At 29.7% G+C, this 25135-nt stretch overlaps 1 protein-coding gene across 1 annotated transcript in view; it reads right to left on the reverse strand.

The window, feature by feature from the left end:
• Positions 1-25135, reverse strand: part of LOC113375505 (cyclin-dependent kinase 5 activator 1) — a 36618-nt gene that overhangs the window by 3557 nt on the left and 7926 nt on the right. Inside the window, exon 2 of the mRNA XM_026615436.1 lies at positions 23377-23439. Within this exon, the coding sequence (XP_026471221.1) occupies positions 23377-23439 (63 nt within the window). The remainder of the gene's footprint in view (positions 1-23376; positions 23440-25135) is intronic.

Raw genomic sequence — 25135 nt, forward strand, 5'->3', positions numbered from 1 at the left:
CGGGGCTTAAAGCTTCGTAAAAATATCTTAAAAGCAAGAAAGTTATGAATTGTTTGATAAACAATATTTGAAAGTAGAGAGTAATAGATGTGTAACTAGCAGGGGCGTAGCTACCGCCGTATCAGCCGTATCAAAATACGGGGCCCCCAAGCTGGGACGCCCTCAACGAGCGTAAGCAAAAATCGATAAAAACTCTGATGCAAAATATTGATTTTTCAAAAGATTAAATAATTTTGATAAAGTTAGCATTTTCTTTTGTTATCAAGATTGAACTTCAACTTGTAAGTTAACGTTTATTTCTGCTGCATAATATTTAGAAAAAAAATTATAGCTTTGTATGTACTTTTCAAATACGATGATAACCATAATATATTTCAAATTAATTATACATCTGTTTTAAACTTAGCATATAATCAGTCCCAAGCTCTAGAGTAAATAAAATATTATAGGTGAAGGCTTTATTATTAATTACTGCTGCAATCAATTAGTAACATGTACATCTAATAAGTTAATATTCCTAAAAATTGTAGATATGAGCAAATCTATAAAACTTATCCAGTTTATACATTCTTCATCAAACATTAGAATTTAGAATTTTCAATGTTTGATGAAGACATTTTTTGATGAAACATTATTCAAAATTGTTATATGATGTATTTATTAACTTCCCGTAGGGCAAGTTATAGTAATCGCAAAAAATTCGAAAAAGAAAATTTGTATATATCTTTACGTTTCAAAACCTTCTGAACATTTTGGCATACCTTAGAAAAAATGGATGTATGTGCGTGTGTATGTGTGCGCGTGTATGTGTGTGTGTGAGTGTATGTGTGTGTGTGTGTGTGCGGATACAAATTTTTGTCGACGATTTCGAGAACACGGATGAAGCGATTTGAATAATTAAAAAAACTTTCGATTCGTATTGATAAGGAGACGTGCTGATTAGTTTTTGGCGAAGGCAGGTCTAGCCGTTCGGAAGATATGGGGCAAAAAGTGCCTTTTGATTAATTCAAAAAACATTTTGCTTGTATTAACAAGATGAAGAACTGATCAATTTTCATGAAGGCAGGTCTAGCGGTTTCGGAGATCTAGTAAAAAAAGTAAATAAAAATGCACGACGGCTATTCAAGAGCGAATGACGTACAGTTCGTGCGTAACGCAATTTCCGTTGCATTCTGACAGTTTTACACCTTAGTCGCGCCTAAAGAAGTTTTACTTAAAAAATAGACGTTTTTATACAGTATTGAAAAATAAAATCGAACATAAAAATATAACAAAATTTTTATTTCAAATATAATCTTCGTGGAAGTCGAAGTCGCTCGTAAATTTAGTTACTATAACTTACCCTACGAGAATTTAATAAGTGAAATTCTAAAGCATTTCCAACAACCATATAAATAACCGTAAATGATTAATGTAGTAAAACAGAAATTAAAATAAAATATTAAGCAAACTAACATGCGTTTTAGGTACATATGAAAATATATTAAGCAGTACGAAATAACAGCAGTAAATGTTGTGCTTTATTCAAGGGCGCGTGTTATAAAGACCTTCGTTCTGGCACGCTATTCGGTCATCTTCAAGCTACATCGTATAAATTTTATTCCTAAATTAATCGAACACATTTTATTTATGTTAGTATTTAATATAACATAATATAACATTAAAGTATATTACCGACAAAGAAAAAGAAGATAAATGATCTTATATATGAGCGTGGTAAAGGCTACGCCATAAATCCACTTTCACTGAAATTGTGTTGTAATCCGCACGGCTCATTTATTACCAAAAAAGATATCATAAAATATATTATAGAAGATTAATATATCACGTTTTGTTTAATAGTAAATTTATTGTGCCTTACTGATCTGGAATCAGCATTTATATAAGGATACAAAAATTATTTGCAACAGTCTTAGAATTGATGAATATATATAAAAAATAAAGTAATATGGATGTTAATAGTACAAATGTGCACTCTGCTTCATATTCAATATACAACAGTACCGTATAACACGAAAATCGTAGATAAAAGCCATAAATATGCTGACATCTGAGTGAAGTATTTCATTTTAATCTATTTATATTCAATATTCGCAGCCGATCCGATTTTTATTCATATTTTAATCTAGTTGAAATGGTTCCAAAATTTAATGAATTGTTTACAATGTATATAATTAAATTTGTAAACCATTAACAAACTGTAAGGCAATAAATACAATATTACTATACAATTACTCGATAAATCATAGTTAATTGTTATGTGCACGTAAAAGCTCGACTGTAATATCACAGCTAGTAGGTACCAATTTTGACAATCAAATTACTGTATCCAGGACTTTTTATTTGATCAGTAAACTAGCTGTAAGTGGAATTCTGTCTTAGGCAATTAAGGCATCGTGCCTTAAGGCAAATTGCTGGAACTTCCCGTACCAAAAATTATAATTTTTTTAAAAACGATTAACATTTTTGAAAAAAATTTACTTCGAAAAAATAAGATTTTTGACAAACAATTAGACAAAAAATTACTTTTTTTTAAAAAAAAAAATTTTTAATTTTTTTTTTTTTTTTTGAAAAAAATGTTTTCTTTATTTTGACATATTTTGAAAGATCTAAACTTTTTTTTAAAGCAATCGTAATACTTTAATTGCATAAAGACGAAATATCAAACCGCGTAAGCGCCGCGTCGACGTCTAACGCGTAAACATTGGTACGGAACTCATAGGAATGTAAACCAAAATTATACTTATTGTTAAAATCTCTATAAAATATCTGATAATTTGATGTGCATATGTCTAATGATCATTTTTGACCGCCAAACGGCATTTTTTTTTACTTTTTTCATTAGATCTCCGAAACCGCTAGACCTGCCTTTATTAAAATTTGATCGGTTCTTCACCTTGTCAATACAAGTAAAATGTTTTCTGAATTATTGAAATCGGACGCTCCGTTCTCTTAAAAACTGAGTTACCGTTTTCGGCACTTTTTGCCCCGTATCTTCGGAACGGCTAGACCTGACTTCGCCAAAAACTAATCAGCACGTCTCCTTATCAATACAAATCGAATGTTTTTTGAATTATTCAAATCGGTTGATCGGTGTTCCCAAAATCGTCGACGAAAATTTGTATCCGCACATACATACACACACGCACACACACACACACAGACATACATCCATTTTTTCTAAGGTATGCCAAAATATTCAGAAACCTTTGAAACGTCGAGAAATGCAAAAATTTTCATTTTCGATTTTTTTTGCGATTACTATAACTTGCCCTACGGGAAGTTAATAATTGTAATTGAGCTATATCTAATTTCTTACCAAAAGTAAATAATTTAGAAAATTGACTTTGTATGAAATAGTGCGATGCAAACAGTAAAATAGTAACAGATTTGATATAGTTATTACTCATAATTAATTTGATAAAATATTAGTAGTAATATCACTTAAAAGATAGCTGGATGTAATTTTTGAAATCAATTTTCTTTAAATACTATAAGTAATCGCATAAAAATCGTAAATGAAAGTTTTTGCGTAGCTTTACGTTTCAAAGGTTTCTGAACATTTTGGCATACTTCAGAAAATGTATATATATATATATATATATGTGTGTGTATTTGTATGTGCGAATACAATTTTTCATCGACGATTTCGAGAACACGGATCAACCGATTTGGATGATTAAACAGATATTCAATACATATTGATAGGGATATTAGTTTTTGGCAAAGGCAGGCCTAACCGTTTCGCATAAGCGGGGCAAAAAGAGCCAAAAATGGTATTTCAGTTTTGAAGAGAACAGAGCGTCCGATTAGAATGATTTAAGAAACATTTCGCTTATATTGACGAAATGAACAACTGCTGAAATTTTTGGAAAGACTGGTCCAGCGTTTCCTGAAATCCAATAAAAAAAGTGAAAAATAAGCCGGCCATTAAGCACATGCACATCAAATTATCAGATATTTTATAGAGATTATAATAATAAGTACAACTTTTGTGTACTTTTTACGGGTTCCGTGCCAATGTCTTCACGTTAGACTACGATACGACGCTTACTCGCTTTGATATTTCGACTCTAAAACAGCTATGCAGCGCGATTGCTTTAAAAAATGTACATAATTTAAAAAAAAAATCAAAATAAAAAAAAATCAATTTTTCAAAAAAGCCATTTTTTCAAAAATTACAAAATTCTCAAAAATTTATTTTTTTCAAAGTTTTGAAAAAATTTTAATTTTTTTTTAAAGATTTTAGTTTTAGATACGGGAAGTTCCAGCAAATTACCTTAAGGCACGATGCCATGCACCGTACATGCTCAGTTTTAATAGTGTATCTAAGCGGTCAATAACGTTAAAAATATCTCTAACGTATTTATAACTTTTGGACGAAATATAAAATTTTATTTACGTAGTTAACTGTTGATTAAAAAAGCGGCCAAAAACCTAACATTAATTATTAAATCATATTTTCCAAATTATTATCAAATATTTGAAATTTTTCCAATATCTTTTATAGAAAAAAACATTATTCTAATTTTAATTCTAATAACTATTTCGCTAGATTACTCATCTTATCAAATGCATCTCAGTAGATATAGTTCTTGAACTTAAAATACATTTTTCATCTCAATAACACTTGCTACGAAATAAAAAATACAAAACGACGAACATATTGTGGGGCGCATCTGCCGCTTTCCGACTCCCCATCGCGCCGCCTTTTCACTTGGGGTGAAATGGCTATTGAGCAAAACATGGCCACTGTTGGGTGAATCGTATAAATCTACCTTTTGTCTTTTATAACCCCTGCGTGATGGCGTGTTGAATATAAGATTGATGTAACGTGGGTATAAAATGCAAAACGCGAAAGTTCGCCGAAATGAAAAACAGGTTAGCCTTGAAAAATGCTCATATAGCTACATTTCTTATCAGCAAATTACGATACAATTCTGTTGCTTTATCACAGTTCCATATTCTAGTCGGAATTGTACAGATCACATATATTTCAATTAATTTTAATTTTATTTAATAGAGTAGGGCGGAGCACACAAGTCCAATTTGACTTTGAGCAAATATATTGTGAAAACCAAATCACCTATATCACAACAAATAATGAATATCAAACAACAAGTATCTGCCTCTACTCAGTCAAACTCCCATTAAATTTAATTCATCATTGTAGAAATGCGTTTTTTTGCAAATAGGTCCAACGTCTTGACAAAATTTATTAAATTTTTTACAGGGAATTAACATTAAATATTAAGAAACAATTAAATAAAGTATATTTAAAAATTATAAGGTCCAGTTGTTTTTTATATGTGTTTTTTGTTGTGATATAATTGGTTTTGTTTTCACAATATAATTACTCGTGAAATTGGACCTTTGGCCCCGTCCTAACTTACATCAAATTGCAATGAAAAAATATTTGAGATCTGTTCCAGTCCTTTTTTGTAAAATGTTTGTCTAATGATTTAATTTAGTAATGTTGCAATTACCAAATGCAATTTTAGATTATTATTTGATAATTAACTAAATGAAAATTATTTCAGCTCAGTTTTTTAAATTTAAATTTTTTTTGCTGTCACTTATTCGACCGAATTTTTGGACTTACAAAAATTTGCGGAATATAGAGAAAATATTGTTAAATCATATAATAATATGAAAAAATGGGCAGAAGTAACGATAGAAAACGGTGCATAAATGGTTTAAAAAGAAAGAAATTTTCTATAACTGTGAATGTCTATGAAAATGCAATTTGCATTAAATGTAATCTACATTAGTTCTATGATTGTGCGTTTTATCGCACTGGCATTTCTTTATCGATTTATTTTCCTTCTATTTAACTTCCCGTAGGGTAAGTTATAGTAATCGCAAAAAAATCGAAAATGAAAATTTTTATATATCTTTACGTTTCAGAGGTTTCTGAACATTTTGGCATACCTTAGAAAAAATGGATGTATGTGTGTGTGTGTGTGTGTGTGTGTGTGTGTGTGTGGGTGTGTGTGTGTGCGTGTGTGTATGTATGTGCGGATACAAATTTTCGTCGACGATTTCGGGAACACGGATCAACCGATTTGAATAATTCAAAAAACATTCGATTCGTATTGATAAGGAGACGTGCTGATTAGTTTTTGGCGAAGGCAGGTCTAGCCGTTCCGGAGATACGGGGCAAAAAGTGCCGAAAACGGTAACTCAGTTTTTAAGAGAACGGAGCGTCCGATTTTAATAATTCAAAAAACATTTTACTTGTATTGACAAGATAAAGAATTGATCAAATTTTCATAAAGGCAGGTCTAGCGGTTTCGGAGATCTAACGAAAAAAGTAAAAAAAAATGCCATTTGGCGGTCAAAAATGATCATTAGACATATGCACATCAAATTACCAGATATTTTGAAGAGATTTTAACAATAAGTATAAATTTTGTTTATTTTCCTATGGTTTCCGTATCAATGTTTACCCGTTAGACAGCGACGCCGCGCTTACGCGCTTTATATTTTGTCTCTATGCAGTTAAAGCAGTACGATTGCTTTGAAAAACAAGTTCAAATCTTCCAAAATATGTCAAAATGAAGAAAACATTTTTTTTTCAAAAAAAAAAAAAAAATTAAAAAATTTTTTTCAAAAAAAAAATTAGAAAAAAAAATTTTTTTTTTCAAAAAAAAAGTAATTTTTTGTCTAATTTCTATAGTTTCTCAAAAATCTTATTTTTTCGAAGTAAATTTTTTTCAAAAATGTTAATCGTTTTTAAAAAAAATAATAATTTTTGGTACGGGAAGTTCCAGCAATTTGCCTTAAGGCACGATGCCCTAATTGCCTTAAGACAGAATTCCACTTACAGCTAGTTACACTTTTCTTTGCAAGTACTTATTTATTTCCTGGGAAAGATTCGCCATAAAGATTGTTGCCGAATAAAGTTAGCTCTCAGTCAATGTGAGGTTCGATCAATGAACTATGTACTCATTTCTTTTGTCGCGAATTGTATATTATGAGAGGTACAACTTTAATTATTAATTGAAATAAATTCTATATATTTTACCAATTGTACGGTTTTTCATATAATTTAGTTAAAAAATTATTTAGAGTTTCAACCGAAGTTTAGGGTGAAATTATAAATTGAACGTGCTTTTGTACATGCAATTGAAGCTAAGATAGATTTAGGGATGCCATACCTGTATTACCTACAGAGCGATTCTGATATATTGTACATTGGAATTCTAAAGCTTAAACTGATAAGCGTTATAATTCTATGTTTTTAATCAATTTACTTCTGTTCTTGTTTTTAATCAATCTACTTTGTTCAGTTTTCAATACATCTATTTGATGTTCAGAAGACTTTTTTAAGGGGGTTGTTCTTTTTTTATTTTTCTTTGTTTCGGTTTTGAGATTTTCTGATATTATGAAAGCTAAAAACCTTAGAATTATTTAAAAAAAAATCATCTCAATATCTATTTTTTTGACGAAGTTATAGATATATTTATCTCTATATGTATGATCCTCTGAAAGCGTTTTTTTATCGCTCCGCGAGCTATCGTATGCCAGCTGCCTCTTTTTCATTATAATACCTCATGCACATGACCTCTTTAATGTGTCAGCATTTTTGAACACCATGGTGTATTTAGTACATTAAATTAAATGGTGTATTTAGTACATTATATTAAAAACTTTAAATACGTTTTTCTCAAATTGACTTTTTTCAATGCGGTGCCACAAATTAAAAAAAAACTACAAGTCGGATCGACTTGCATTTTTTTTAATTTGTTTTTTAAAATAGCTGCCATTTTTTTCCTTCTTGCTTTTTTTCTTTCATTTTGGTAGGGGGACTGGATTCAAACTTCTTCTTCAACGTAGTTTCTTTTTTTTGTTTCGGGCGATGCGCAACAGATTTATCTATGGCACCGCAAAAGAGATCGATTTTGCAAGACCGACTTTGGCGCCCCCTGGTTAAAAAATGACGGCGCAAAAGAAAAGAAGAAAATTACGTAATATTCTATGACTTTGTATTTTTTGTTCAAAAAACCGCATGTCTCTATGATAAATACATTTCGAGAGTAAAAATTCTTAAAATAATTAATAATAATTAATTGTAAAAATTCGTTGAGTAAAAATTTGCTCAACTAGCCCCGCCCTACCCTACACACATACATCCATTTCTTTTAAGATATGTCATGTTCAGAAACGTTTGAAACATAAAAATTTTCATTTTCAATTTTTTTGCGACTACCATAACTTACCCTACGAAAAGTTAAAAAATACCATTTGGCGGTCAAAAGTGATATTTAAACATATGCTCAACAAACTATCAAAAAATAGATACAAATTTTGTTTGAGAAGGATCGCTATCCTGCGATGGCGCCTTCATAGATGTTATGTTATTTTTTTTACTACAAAATATAACATAACATATCTATGAAGGCGCTATCGCAGGATAGCGATCCTTCTCACGCAGTCAAATAATATATAACTGTAACAAATGTAGCTGAATGTACTTTGTATAGCTTGCTATGAAAAATAAATCAAAAAAACAAAAATTGTTTACATTTCTATAGGTTCCGTACTAATGTTTATCCTTACGCGCTTCGATATTCTGTCTGTGCGCAGCGCGATTGCTTTTAAAAAAAGTTCAAAAATTTCTAAAAATTTCGAAATATAAAATTATACTTCTAACATTGCGATAATTGCAATATTTGATTAGATTAGTATCAACGTGTGATAATATGCGCGATATAAGTATACGTTTCAATATGAGCAACTACCATATAAGTACATTATCTCTATTCTTTTCAATAGTAAACTTGAAAATAAATCCGAAGGTGGTCTCATTACAACGTCACTCCGAATACAAAAATAGATCTATGAATTGAATCAGTTGTTATAAAAATAACAACGATCGTTAGGTTGCAAAGGGTTGACATTCATATTCTCCGATAATAGACATACAATCGTAAATTGTATTATTAACCTATTTATTCCACGACAAAGAGTGAAAGCGAGAATTGATCAGTTGTATATTATATAACTAAATTGAAAAACACGCAAGATAAACAATATTTCACAACAAAGTAGAATTTTCTGACTATATTGTATTTTTTTGCTTTACAACTGATTTCTTCAGTCTTCTTTTCTTCTAAATTTTACCTTTACATTCTTCAATCTTGTTTTTCTTGTTACTTTTAGTTCTTTCTAATTCCAACTTAACAATTCAAATTCTATTTTAATTTCAACGTCAGTGCCAGGACTCGAACCGAGAATCGCTGGTGTGTGAGCCCGACACGATACGGACTGAGCTAGGTCATCCACGACAATATATGTATTTTTTTATAAAATATGCAATAACTTGTCATTTATATTCTGCATAAGTCGATTAAATTTCAACTGTGAATAATTCTGCAATCAAAATCAAAAATTATTTGTAGAAAAATGAATAAAAGATTTTCATTATTTTCTGCTTTTTAAATAGAATTCTTAAATATGCAATATGCAAATGTTGCGGGTATAAATATAGAGTAGGTACATTATATCTAAATTTATATCTCTTCGAAGATATTTTTGTATATGTTGGAAACTTTGAATTATGTTCTTTTTATTATGTATTTTTATTATTAATAATGGTAAGCCTTTTATTCTTGTTAACTTCCCGTAGGGCAAGTTATAGTAATCGCAAAAAAATCGAAAATGAAAATATTTATATATCTTTACGTTTCAAAGGTTTCTGAACATTTTGGCATACCTTAGGAAAAATGGATGTATGTGTGTGTGTGTGTGTATGTATGTATGTACGTGTGTGTATGTATGTGCGGATACAAATTTTCGTCGACGATTTCGGGAACACGGATCAACCGATTTGAATAATTCAAAAAACATTCGATTCGTATTGATAAGGAGACGTGCTGATTAGTTTTTGGCGCAGGGAGGTCTAGCTGTTCCGAAGATACGGGGCAAAAAGTGCGGAAAACGGTAACTCAGGTTTTAAGAGAACGGAGCGTCCGATTTTAATAATTCAAAAAACATTTTACCTATATTGACAAGGTGAAGAACCGATCAAATTTTCATAAAGGCAGGTCCAGCGGTTTCGGAGATCTAATGAAAAAAGTAAAAAAAAAATGCCATTTGGCGGTCAAAAATGATCATTAGACTTATGCACATCAAATTATCAGATATTTTATAGAGATTTTAACAATAAGTATGAATTTGGTTTACAGTCCTCTATGGGTTCCGTACCAATGTTCACGCGTTAGACGGCGACGTGGCGCTTACGCGCTCTGATATTTTGTCTTTATGCAGTTAAAGCAGTACGATTGCTTTGAAAAAAAGTTTAGATCTTCCAAAATATGTCAAAATAAAAAAAAACATTTTTTTTTTCAAAAAAAAAAATTTTTTTTTTTTTAAATTTATTTTTTTCAAAAAAAAGTAATTTTTGGTCCAATTTATAGTTTCTCAAAAATCTTATTTTTTCGAAGTATTTTTTTTTCAAAAATGTTAATCGTTTTTTTAAAAAAAAAAAATTTGGTACGGAAAGTTCCAGCAATTTGCCTTAAGGCAAATCAAAAAAAAGTAATTTTTGGTCCAATTTATAGTTTCTCAAAAATCTTATTTTTTCGAAGTATTTTTTTTTTTCAAAAATGTTAATCGTTTTTTTAAAAAAAAAATTTTGGTACGGAAAGTTCCAGCAATTTGCCTTAAGGCAAATCAAAAAAAAGTAATTTTTGGTCCAATTTATAGTTTCTCAAAAATCTTATTTTTTCGAAGTAATTTTTTTTCAAAAATGTTAATCGTTTTTTTAAAAAAAAAAATTGGTACGGGAAGTTCCAGCAATTTGCCTTAAGGCACGATGCCTTAATTGCCTTAAGACAGAATTTCACTTACAGCTAGTTATATTTTTGATTATTTGGAGCGAATTCTCTTCGATTCATATCTGCACATGCGCTCCACCGAACCCTAACAATAAGATTTATTAAAATTCACGCTCGATACTGATCATGCGCTAACCTTAAATAGGGTCTGTATCATTTGAATTGTTTAATTAGATATGCTTACAAAGTTCTATATAAAACCCTACATTCTATGGTTAAGATTTCTGTAATAAAGTTGAAAGTTTTTGTAATAAGAAATTTATAACCCATAGCAAATATTTCATAGCATTGTTCAGATGTATTGTTTATGCTTTATTTTTGTTACTTATGTTAGAACTTCTCGTACCGATTTTTTTTTTAAATTAATGAATTTTTTTAAAAAATAGTTTTTTGAGAATTTTTGAGAAAATTTGACTTTCTTGAATTTTTTCTAACTTCCCGTAGGGCAAGTTATAGTAATCGCAAAAAAATCGATAATAAAAATTTTTATATATCTTTACGTTTTAAAGGTTTCTGAACATTTTGGCATACCTTAAAAAAATGGATGTGTGTGTGTGTGTGCGGATACAAATTTTCGTCCACGATTTCGGGAACACCGATCAACTGATTTGAATGGATAAGGTAACGTGCTGATTATTTTTGACGAAGGCAGGTCTAGCAGTTCCAAAGATATGGGGCAAAAAGTGCCAAAAACGGTAACATAGTTTTTAAGAGAATGGAGCGTCCGATTTTAATCATTCAAAAAACATTTTACTTGTATTGACAAGATAAAGAACTGATTAAATTTTTGGGAAGGCAGGTTCAGCGGTTGTGGACACTCAATAAACATAGGTTAAAAAATGCCATTTGGCGGTCAAAAATGTTTATTGGACATATATGTACATCAAATTATCAGATATTTAATAGAGATTTGAATAATGTCTACACATTTTGTGTAATTTTTTTTTGGGGTTTCGTACCAAGATTTTTAATTTTAAAATTTACGTATATAGTTCAAACAAATGTCCTCGACATTTTCGACAGTATGGAATAACCGATTTGTATAATTGAAAAATCATACGCGAGTCGTTTTTGCAAAAGGCAATTTTTCCGTTTCGGAGGTATGGAGCGCAAAGGGCGTAAAAACGGTTATGCAGTTTTTAAGAAAATTGATCATCCGTTTAAACTAATTCAAAAAACATTTTGCTTGAGTGGACGGTGTGCACAAAAAAATTCAAAGGTTCAAAAATTCAAATGAAAATGAATTCCAAAAAACTGAATTTTGGAAAATTTCCAAAATATCAAAATTAGAAAAAATCGATTTCTTAAAAAAATCGAAATCGAAATTATTTTTTTTTTTTAATCGAAAAAATTTCAAACTTCTAAAAAAATATATATTATATATTATAGTATATATTATATAAAGTCATAAAAAGTATTATTTCATTTTAAATAATATAAATTATCAATAATTTATAACTATTTACTTTTAAATAAATACAAATTGATTATATCTCATAACTTTAAATAAAATTACGGAAAGCGTACAACGAAAATAAGGAATAAAGCAATAGATTAGCTTCCATAAAATATAAATGATGTATTGCTTGGAACCACACAAGGTCATGGTGAATCAGACATTTTCATTCTATAAATGGATGGTAATTTCATCGCAACTAACTATATCTATCCGAGTTTTTCTCACAGATCGTTACGCACATGGTGTGATATATGATTACATAAATTTAGTCTATTTATATATATATATATATATATATATATATATATATATATATATATAAAGTAGAGCGGAGCTTGAAGGTCTGCGGGTAAAAACGTCCACCACTGATATCTCAAAAACAAGTCAAGTTAGGAATTTGTTAACAGCATTATTTGAATGTAGAGAGGGCAAAAGATTGATAACCAGCCAACACCTTGATTTTTACGACGTTGCTATCAGGAGAAAGACGGCGATGTTTGAAAATCCATAACAAAAGTGGTTTTGAGCATTGTTGTTGTTGAGTTTACGAGACCTTAATATAATTTTTAAGAATACATTGTTTAATTGTTTTGCAAGATATATTGTTCTCTTCCCGTAGGGTATGTTATTGTAATTGTCCAAAAATCAAAATTGAAAATTCTTACATTTCTTCACGTTTTGAAGGTTTTTGAACATTTTGGAATTTTGGCAAGAAATGGATGTGTGTATGTGTATGTATGTATGGATACAATAATTCGTCCACGTTTTCGGGCGCACGGATCAACTGATTTGAATAGTTCAACTAGTGGGGCGCATGGCATCGTGCCTTAAGACGAATTGCTGGAACTTTCCGTTCCAAAAAATATTTTTTTTTAAAAAAGATTAACATTTTTGAAAAAAAATTACTCTGAAAAAATTATATTGTTGAGAATCTAAAAATTTTTGACGAAAATTTACTTTTTTGCAAAAAAAAAAGACTTTTTAAAGAAAAATTTATTTTGAAATATTTTGGAAATTCTGAACTTCTTTCAAAGCAATCGTACTGCTTTAACTGCATATATACGAAATATCGAAGCGCGTAAGCGCCGCGCCGCCATCTAACATTTGTGCGGAACCCATAGGAATGTAAACAAAATTTATACTTATTGTTAAAATCTCTATAAAATATCTGATAATTTGATGTGCATATGTCTAATGATCATTTTTGACCGCCAGATGGCATTTTTCTTACTATTTTTACTAGATCTTCGAAACCGCTACACCTGCCTTCATGAAAATTTGATCAGTTTTTCATCTTGTTAATACAAGTAAAATGTTTTTTGAATTATTCAAATCTGACCAATCCATTCAATCCATTCTCTTAAAAACTAAGTTACCGTTTTGTTTCATTTTTTTTTTCAAAAAAATTTTGTATATCGAGAATAATTCAGCATATAATTGTAATTCTGTCTCAAGTTCTCATATACTTAACACAAATATTTTTAACTTTGAATTTCAGTTTATATATTTTTTATAAATATTAGACAATGTTACAGTATTTATTTAAAACTAGATGATCCGACAGATGTTGTCCTGTACTCATGTCTACAATTTTTTAATATAATATACTAATATTTACCGTTTACCTAAAAATAATAATTATTGTTTTTTAAATTACTCTTCACGCCAAAATGCATATACGAGCGATGTTAAATGTAGAACTGCTTTGAATAAAATGTTGAATCTCAATTCCCACACTATATTGGAAATTGAAGTCTTTAAACGGTATAACATAACCATAACCATAACATAACACTGGTGCTTCATGTTGGATTAAATTAATTTAATTTTTTATTATTTAAGATATCCAAAATTGCATCTTAAACTTCTCCTAATCGATATGGTAAGGGCCGAATTGTAAGTATTCATCTTTACTTTCCCTTTGTTATAAAGTGAAATTTTCACGAATTTTAAAAATATTGTGGAAAGAGTAGTAAAAGATGCAAAGAAATTATATATTAAAAAAAAACTATATTGAAAATTTAATATACGAATCTTGTGTTGGCGCCCCCTAAGACGTGCGCTCCTATTTTTCACATGCTTCGCATTAAAGGTAGGCCCGGCCCTGATCAATACTTAATTTCATATTTTAAGTATTTTAATATTATTATAATATCTGGCATATCTCAGCTGCTTTTTGGCAATAATAAGGTAGACATTTCATTTTTCTTATTCACAATCATTCATAAATTTATTATACATATTCTAATATTGTCTAGGTTCATAAGTAAATTGAAATTTTTAGCAGATGATAGTTTTCATTTGTTTTCAATGCAAACAATGACATGTCGTTTTTTGCATTTTTTTTCATTTATTTCTACAATATTGCACATGCATCCCAGTACTTTATAATCACATACATCTTAGAAAATTTTCTTAACATGCTTCAGAAATTTTCATCACAATCCGAATAATCGTTTAGAAGGAGTCTACAGTGAGTGCTTGTAATTTAATATGAACTTTATATAATAGCAATAAAGCTCAAATTGATTCTACGTTTTAGTTAGAAAAGGTTTGTTTGAGAAAAGGAAAAAGGCTGTTTTTAGGGTTTTCCCGGCAATGATTCGAATTTTTCTCGCTGTAAGAACCATCCTTGGACTTTAACGAACATTTTAAAAAAAGAATTGGCCAAATTGGTCGAGGCGTTGTTGAGTTATGCGCTTACCAATACATTCAGTGATTCATTTATATATAACTAGCCGTCCCGACAGACTTCGCCCTGTCAAAAAAAATTGTAATGTGGCGGTGTTTTGTGCCTACCTTTTTTGTTTGATTACCTAGCGCATAGACAAACAAATCTGATAGTTTTCCAATACGGGAACAAACAACATACAATTTTCCATGTGAGAAACATGGGTTTTCTAAATTAATACCACAAACAGTTAATGATACCATAAACGCACTGGAAACGCATTGGGATGCATGGTGCGAGAACATCTTCTGCTTTATACTATCCTTTGAATATAGTTGGTCGATATTTTGCAACATTATAATTGCAGATCCAACCTTTAATTGAAGATTGTGAGGTGACAATCCAAGCAAATCCAGCGAGTTTAAAAACTCCGGTGGATCGTCTTGGTTAGTTGCCGAATCAACTGATTCGCCTGTAATTTGTTCTTGATTTTTGAAATTTAATTCATTTACATCAATGTTTTTGGCTGCCAATATAGCTCGTTAATTAATAGAAAGATATTTCTATCTTTATATAAATATATTCAAAATTAGATTATCAAAAACTGCACAAAATGTCATGACATAGATCATTGTTTTTTTTTACAAATTGCGTTGCCTACTCGATTAAAGAAGAAAAGGGCTGTTTTTAGGGGTTTCCCGGCAATTATTCGTTTTTTTCTCGCCGTAACAACCATCCTTGGACTTCAACGAACATTTTAAAAAAATAATTGGCCAAATTGGTCCAGGCGTTGTTGAGTTATGCGCTTACCAACACATTTTGCGATCCATTTTTATATATAAGATAAGATAATCTATTTGAAAACATTCAATATTTCTCGAACATTTTGTTACGGTACGGGAAGTTCCAGCATTATGCCTTAAGGCACGATGCCATATACACCACTAGTGTTAAGATAGATTCAACAGTTTTCTATATAACTTCTATAATAGCTTACAAGTAGGTGGAGTAAAAAACCAACTGAATCTTTACCCTGACAAAGGTGTAAATAATATAAAAATAGTAAACTAGTGGGGTGCATGGCATCGTGCCTTAAGGCAAATTGCTGTAACTTCCCGCACCGTAATGAAATTCGGGGGATATTAAATGTTTTCAAATAGATGATTATGAATAAATACTTTAACATTGTCTAATATTTATAAGAATTATAAATTACTATAACATTGTCTAATATTTATAAGAATTATATTAACTGAATTGCAAAGTTGAAAATATTTGTTTAAAGTGTATCAGAACTTAAGACAAAATTACAATTAAAATCAGAATTATTTTCTATATACAAAAAAAAATTGAAAAAAAAATTAAAATATTTTTTTTTCCAAAAGAATTATTTTGTTAAAACAAGCAGAAAAATCTTTGAATCATTCAAATCGGACGCTTAGTTCTCTCAAAAACTGCCCTTTTGCACATTTAGCTCTGTATTTCCGAAACCGCTGGACCTGCTTTGCCAAAAACTATTAACCCTTTTTCTCGTCATTACGATATGAATGTTTTTTAGATTATTCAAATCCGATACTCCGTTCTCTCAAAAACTCGATTTATATTTTCTGCACTCTTTGCTCCGTATCTCCGTAACAGCTGGATCTGCTTTTGCCAAAAACTAATCAGCACATCTCCGTATCAATAGGGATCGAATGTTTTTTCAACCATTCAAATCGGTTGATCAGTGCGCCCTAAAACGTGGACGAAAAAATGCGGACATACAAAACACACACACTCACATCAATTTTTTCTGAGGTATGCCAAAATGTTCAGAAATCTTCAAAACGTCGAGAAATGCAAAAAATTTTATTTTCGCTTTTCGGCGCATTACAATAACTGCCCTACGGGAAGTTAATGAAATTTAATTTGCCGTATGTAATACATAGATAATTTACTACATTACGAAATGCACTTTTCAATCAATGGCTGCATATAAATGTAATTCGCGTGTAGTAGGTACGTCATGATAATACAAAAAGACAATTCAAGGTTGGTTTCAAACCGTATTTCAATGTAATAATTATCGTCTCTATCGTATTAACCATTTTTCCAGAAGGTATTACGTTATAATAGCATTAATAGCTTTTTACTTTAGTCAACTTTCGGCGTATTATTGTGTACGTATTGTAAGTCTTCGGACTTTTATCTAGGGTGAAAATTTGAACGTGTGATAATTTGCTTTGCGCAATGACACTAATTAAATAAGTCCTAACAATATTAAATCTAATAATAAGATTCGTGTTTGCCACTTTTGTAGAGTTATTTTTAAGCTGAGTATTTTTATTTTTTTTTTTTTTTTAATTTTTATTTTCAATAGCAATCAGAATACATAACTATTCTATGAGCTATTTGGCTTATGTCATTCACTCACACACATACACACACACTTGTAAACACACATATAAATTTATCGGATCCATATTACAATCATATTCAGAGAATCACTTCAATAAATGATTCAATTATTCTGTTTATATAAGGTTGTGGTAGTTCTATGGTTCCTCCATATTATCTTCGGGCAGCTTCTTCTTCAGTCTTCTTGAAGTTGATGTCTCAAGAAGCTGAGTGACTATATTGTTGAGTATTTTTATGATGTTCTTATTTTGTCATTTGTTCTGTTTTGATTTACGATTATTTTGAAACAAAATAAATTTCAAAAAAAGATATTATTTTTGTATATCACAAATAGCAGTTACACAAAATTAGTACAATAATTATGACAAACAATATAGTTATTTTTGAAAAACATTCTAACAAAACACTTATTGTTAGAAACTTATGTGTTTCAACCCCTGTTAATGTGACGTATATAATATTCAATTATTTTTTACTTACTTACTATAAATAAATTGATTAAACTTTTGTGACAACGTCATTAGCAATAAGACATAGTAAAATAAAAAATACCACATAATGAGTTGGAACGGTGAATAATCTAAATCAAATAAAAACAAAATTTTAATTTGGATTCATAAATAACATTAAGTTTTCAAAATTAACGAAAGGAAAGTGTAACAAAGATTATTATTATTATTATAGAATAATAAAGATTATTATTTTTACCTGTAAGAGTCCGACACTTTTTCATGTAAAATAGTAACGTAATACGTAACAATTAATAAACATTGTCCGATTCTAATATGTAGGCTTTTTAATGCTGGCTTTAATTGACTAATCGTAAATAAATATGTATTTGATAAATTTAAATATTGGATGATCTCATTAAATTGTGTAATATAATCGTAACTATAAAAGTCCCGTAAAGAGCAAGCTTTTAAATTTGTCAAATATTTATAATTAATTTAAATGCTTTCAAAACTAATATTATTGCGATTACCACGAATTTTTCAAGTTAAACGATGCTTAGTTTGTTTCACAATATTCATATAAAATATCTCTAAAGACATGTATGTTGTATTCTCAGATAAAACAGAAGAATTTGATGCAATATAGACATACATATCAATTGTAATCCGCAAATGTATGTCATCATAAAACGTGATTTTAAAACGTGATGAAAACCATTACGTTTTAACCAATATCCATATTAAGGGAGCAATTATTTTATATCGTAATTGTACTCTTGATATAAAGTTACATCAAAATAGAAAATACATTGCAGAATGAATGCATTGTATTATAAATGAATAAAATAGAGTTAATACAATTATATCAGTATAAAATTAGAATAGATTGTATCTATTCAAATGTAGACTTGCATTTACAAAAAAATTTATTTTTTGACGAAAAAAAATTGAAATTTTTACAATAAGACAAGTAAACGGAATACAAAACAGAAAATTCTTATAAAATTTGTCATAAAAATAGGTAGATTTCAAATTTGCAAATTGCAAATATCAATGTTAAACAATTCTTAAGAAATGATTTAGTAATAAACTAGTTGCAAGTGGCATTGTGCTTTAAGTCAAGCCGTATGAACTTCCTGAAATATCTAAATAACCGACTTCATCAATAAGATTTAGATAATCAAACAAAATTTTTAAGTGTTATATATATATATATATTATATATATATATATATATATATATATATATATATATATATATATTTGCTAGTAATAATTGATGATAACGAGCGGAGTAGTGAGCTAAACGCGCGGCTCATTATTCCAAACTTTGATATTTTTTTATAATTTAAAAGCTTATTGTGGACCTATTATAGCTATTAATTACAACAGCACGATTCTCGGTTACGAATTTTTTTCAAAAAGGTTGAGGAGGACACTTTTACATTCCGAAAAGTCTAAAAAAAACAACTCGGCCGATTGTCATACAGAACTAATTAACCCCAATCCTTATTGAGTTTTATCAAATTGTTTCTAAAATTTTCAAATCGGCTCAACCGTTGAGAAAATATTGGCAAAAGGTCAAAACTCGGTTCACATATACACACAGACATTTTTTGTTCAAATTTGGGATCTAACGATTCAGAATCACTTGAAACGTAGAAAAAACATAAAATTAGAATTTCTCCTTCTTCTTCAGGAAGTTAAAACAACTATTAGTAAATTTAGAATAATTTTAATGTTAAACTAGTGGGGCGCATGGCATCGTGCCTTAAGGCAAATTGCTGAAACTTCCTGTACCAAAAATTATATTTTTTTTTAAATGATTAGCATTTTTGAAAAAAAATTACTCTGAAAAATTAGATTTTTAAGAAACTATAAATTTTTGACAAATATTTACTTTTTTTTGAAAAAAAGACTTTTTGAAGAAAAGTGTATTTTGAAATATTTTGAAAATTCTGAAGTTTTTTTCAAAGCAATAGTATTGCTTTAAGCATAACCGCGCCGCCGTCTAACGGATAAGCATTGGTATGGAACCAATAGGAACAAAATACTTAATGTTAAAATCTCTATAAAATATCTGATAATTTGATGTGCATATGTCTAATGATCATTTTTGACCGTCAGATGGCATTTTTTTTTCTTTTTTTACTAGATCTCCGAAACCGCTAGACCTGCCTGCCTGCCTTCATGAAAATTTGATCAGTTCTTCATCTTGTTAATATAAGTAAAATATTTTTTGAATTATTCAAATCGAACGCTTCGTTCTCTTAAAAACTGAGTTACCATTTTTGGCACTTTTTGCCCCATATCTTCGGAACGGCTAGACCTGCCTTCGCCAAAAACTAATCAGCACGTCTCCTTATCAATATGATTCGAATGTTTTTGAATTATTCAAATCGCTTCATCCGTTTTCCCGAAATCGTCGACAAAAATTTGTATCCGCACGCACATACACACACGCACACACACACATACACACACACATACATCCATTTTTTCTAAGGTATGCCAAAATATTCAGAAACCTCTGAAACGTAAAGATATATAAAAATTTTCATTTTCGATTTTTTTGCGATTACTATAACTTACCCTACGGAAAGTTAAAAATAAAAAAATTTTTAAGAAAAAAGCTTTTATCCAAAATCATCGTGCAATTTGCTGGAACCCGTAATAAGAATTACATTTTTTAAAAAAGCTTTGAATTTTTTTTAAAACTCTGAAAAAATAGATTTTTGAAAATTTTAAAAATTGACTTTTTAAAAAAAAAAATTGAAATATTTTTTTATATTTTGAAATTTTTCGAAAATTTTGAACTTTTCTAGAAAAATAATCGCGCTGCGTGGCTGCGTAGGGACGAAATATTGAAGCGCGTAAGCGCCACGGCGGCGTCCCATAGAAATATAAACAAAATCTGTACTTACTATTAAAGTCTAATACGCATCTGTGTAATTTCGATTAATAAATAACGTTAAATAACAAATTATTTAAATAATAATATTTGAAAAAAAATAGCTTTGTTAACTTCCCGTAGGGCAAGTTATAGTAATCGCAAAAAAATCGAAAATGAAAATTTTTATATATCTTTACGTTTCAGAGGTTTCTGAACATTTTGGCATACCTTAGAAAAAATGGATGTATGTGTGTGTGTGTGTATGTATGTACGTGTGTGTATGTATGTGCGGATACAAATTTTCGTCGACGATTTCGGGAACACGGATCAACCGATTTGAATAATTCAAAAAACATTCGATTCGTATTGATAAGGAGACGTGCTGATTAGTTTTTGGCAAATGCAGGTCTAGCCGTTCCAAAGATACGGGGCAAAAAGTGCCGAAAACGGTAACTCAGTTTTTAAGAGAACGGAGTGTTCGATTTGAATAATTCAAAAAACATTTTACTTGTATTGACAAGATGAAGAATTAATCAAATTTTCATGAAGACAGGTCTAACGGTTTCGGAGATCTAATAAAAAAAGTAAAAAAAAATGCCATTTGGCGGTCAAAAATGATCATTAGACATATGCACATCAAATTATCAGATTTTTTATAGAGATTTTAACAATAAGTATGAATTTGGTTTACAGTCCTATGGGTTCCGTACCAATGTTTACGCGTTAGACGGCGACACGGCGCTTACGCGCTTTGATATTTCGTCTTTATGCAGTTAAAGCAGTACGATTGCTTTGAAAAAAAGTTTAGATCTTCCAAAATATGTCAAAATAAAGAAAACATTTTTTTTTTTTAAAAAAAGAAATTTAAAGAAAAAAAAAATTTTTTTTCTTAAATATTTTTTTTTCAAAAAAAAGTAATTTTTTGTCCAATTTATAGTTTCTCAAAAATCTTATTATTGCGAAGTAAAATTTTTTCAAAAAAATAATTTTTGGTACGGGAAGTTCCAGCAATTTGCCTTAAGGCACGATGCCTTAATTGCCTTAAGACAGAATTCCACTTACAGCTAGTTTTCCATACTTTTCAATCATTGCAAATTGGTCCATGTGTCGGCGCCCCGTTTCAACATTCGGCTGGGGTCTTTCGTTGGCTTCACGAGCAAACGTCATCGCTTTAGTGGAGATAACGTAACGACAAGCCACCCCCGAAGTAATGATAAATAAATGTGAATCCGCGAAGGCGGTGTTTATGTATTCATGAGCTTTTCTTTCCAAATGGTAGGGTATTGAATTTTCCGGTTTATCGAAGTACGGGAAAAAAAAAAGTCTGGCGAACGAATGTTAGTCACTAACTAGCTGTAAGTGGAATTCTGTCTTAAGGCAATTAAGGCATCGTGCCTTAAGGCAAATTGCTGGAACTTCCCGTACCAAAAATTATTATTTTTTTAAAAACGATTAACATTTTTGAAAAAAAAAATTACTTTGAAAAAATAAGATTTTTGAGAAACTATAAATTGGACAAAAAATTACTTTTTTTTGAAAAAAATTTTTTTAAAAAATTTTTTTTTTTTTTAATTTTTTTTTTTTTGAAAATTTTTTTTTTTTTATTTTGACATATTGTGGAAGATTTGAACTTTCTTTTCAAAGCAATCAATCGTACTGCTTTAACTGCATAGGGACAAAATATAAAGCGCGTAAGCGCCGCGTCGCTGTCTAAAGCATAAGCATTGGTACGGAACCCATAGGAATGTTAACAAATTGTATACTTATTGTTAAAATCTCTATAAAATATCTGATAATTTTATGAGCATATGTCTAATGATCATTTTTGACCGCCAAATGGCTCATTTTTTTACTTTTTCCTCCATATCTCCGAATCCGCTAGACCTACCTTCATGAAAATTTTATCGATTCTTCATCTTGTCAATACAAGTGAAATGTTTTTTGAATTATTCAAATCGGACGCTCCGTTCTCTCAAAAACTGAGCTACCGTTTTTGGCACTTTTTGCCCCGTATCTTTGGAACGGCTAGACCTGCCTTCGCCAAAAACTAATCAGCACATCTCCTTATCAATACGAATCGAATGCTTTTTGAATTATTCAAATCGGTTGACCCGTGTTCCCGAAATCGTCGACGAAAATTTGTATCCGCACATACATACACACACATACATACATACATACACACACATACACACACACACACACACATACATCCATTTTTTCTAAGGTATGCCAAAATGTTCAGAAACCTCTGAAACGTAAAGATATATAAAAATTTTCATTTTCGATTTTTTTGCGATTACTATAACTTGCCCTACGGGAAGTTAACAAAGTCGTATGAAAATTCATCGTCTCATATTATTTGCAGTATCACAATTTTCTAAGTGATCAGAATTCTGATATTTCTGTTGTTCGATATTTTTACTGTAAAGCATTATTATGATATTATTTATATCAACCATTATAAGAATAAATGTAATGGCTGGGTATCATCTTTACCCCTATTTATAAATATTGTTATTAAAAAATTCTTAACTTTATTAGTTTTTGAGATATCGGTCGTGAACCTTTTTACCCGCGGACCTTTAAGCCCCGCTGTACTTATAGTTAAATTATAGTTAAATCAAAAGTTAAAAGTGTAAAATTAATATTGCAGCTCGTACCTGCCATCCTTGGAGCAATAAACTCCTATCCACTGCTCTCAGCCACATAACAGCATCCCCCGCCTGAAATATTATAACAGATATTTATAAATAACTTATAATAAGACATATTAAAGCACATCAACAGTATATAGAGCTCACAAAAATATACAAAAATATTATAATAGATTTTGCTCTATAGTGGCAGGTGATGTATCAAACGAAAACAAAGTAATATCATTCAAGTCAAATTCTTAATAACCCGATTAAAATCACATTTTATTGATTTATAGTCAACCCGAATTAACCCTTTGGTTTTTCTGGTTTTTGTTTAATCTATATTCCTATCCCCATATACAATATAATTATATATATATATATATATATATATATATATATATATATATATATATACAGGGATGTCGGAACCGTGTGGGCTGGGTGGGCTGACCCATGTTATTTTATGGGTATTGTCTAAACAAGCTCACACTGGCTGTCTAAAAAAATCGAGCCCACCCTTGTTTTATTAGTTTGTTTTTTCATGCAAAAATGTCTTTAAAAATTGTGTGTTGTGTTTTTTTCTGCTTAGATATATGTATTGATATTTTTATTTGGTATACCTTGTAATTTTTGAAAACTTTATCAAATATTTAGAATTTGTTGAATGATGACACACGTACATAATAAACAAACAATGTCAAATAGTTTTTAAATTTTCAAAAAAAATTTCATGCTATTTCCATACAAAGTTTGATTGAATTACGCACTATTTAAAAGTTAATATTAAGAGCTAAAACTTTCAGAAAATTGTTTTTTATCAATTTAGAACCATTTGAACCCTTGGGAGCAAAGAAATTCGAAAATGTCCATATTAAGAACCACCCTAATATATATATATCCCCGTTAAAACAACCACGCTTTATGCGATTTCTTACGCAATGCGTCACTTCATGCCGATTACTGCACTTTGAAACATATTGTTGTTATTCCACAAAATACGCATCTTAAAGTACCTACCTACAAAAATTATAGAGATTAACAAAAATGCTTAATTTTTAACAATTAGGCAGCATACTATCAAACTTAACTGTTTCATTAGAATATAGTTACTTCATAAAATATTTAATAATTTACCTCATCCACTATTGTCAAATCACTAGTGTTTGAAAATTATGTGCAATATAGCGATAATAAAGTAAACAAGAACACTCGTTAAACACGTCAAGTATAAAAATATGACATACAACCAATAAAACATTTTTAATTTCATAATAGATAACTAATACAAAATCACTAATATCACATTAAATTTTTTTTTCATATATATATTATTGTCGATAAAAATAACATTATTTCTTAAGACAATATGCTGGTCTTTATTATTTTCATATGAATGATACTATTTCTCGTAAGAAAAGACAACGCATTACTCATTGTCAGAAAGAAATGTGTAGGAAAAAATTATCACGAGCGATATCAGATGTTTACACTTCAAATTCAAACAGATTATTCTAAATTATTGATATTGCAGATCCATTTAAAGATATTTAAATCAAACTGTATTTACATCCAAACTGACAAAATTCATTTTCATGAGTTGAATTTGTCAATTCTTTTATTTAATTTGCAAAATATTTGCATTAGTCATCAAGCGCTTATTTAACATATCTGTAATCCTGGCACACTATTAGTTAACGATATTGCAGTGACACAACTATAAGGTGGCAGAAAAAATTGTTTTGCATTGTACCTGAGTATTTTATTTTGCTCGAAATGTATA

This window comes from Ctenocephalides felis, unplaced genomic scaffold (assembly GCF_003426905.1).
Source record: "Ctenocephalides felis isolate EL2017-DRISC unplaced genomic scaffold, ASM342690v1 CF-g0.4_SCAFFOLD_01886, whole genome shotgun sequence".
Classification (NCBI taxonomy): domain Eukaryota; kingdom Metazoa; phylum Arthropoda; class Insecta; order Siphonaptera; family Pulicidae; genus Ctenocephalides; species Ctenocephalides felis.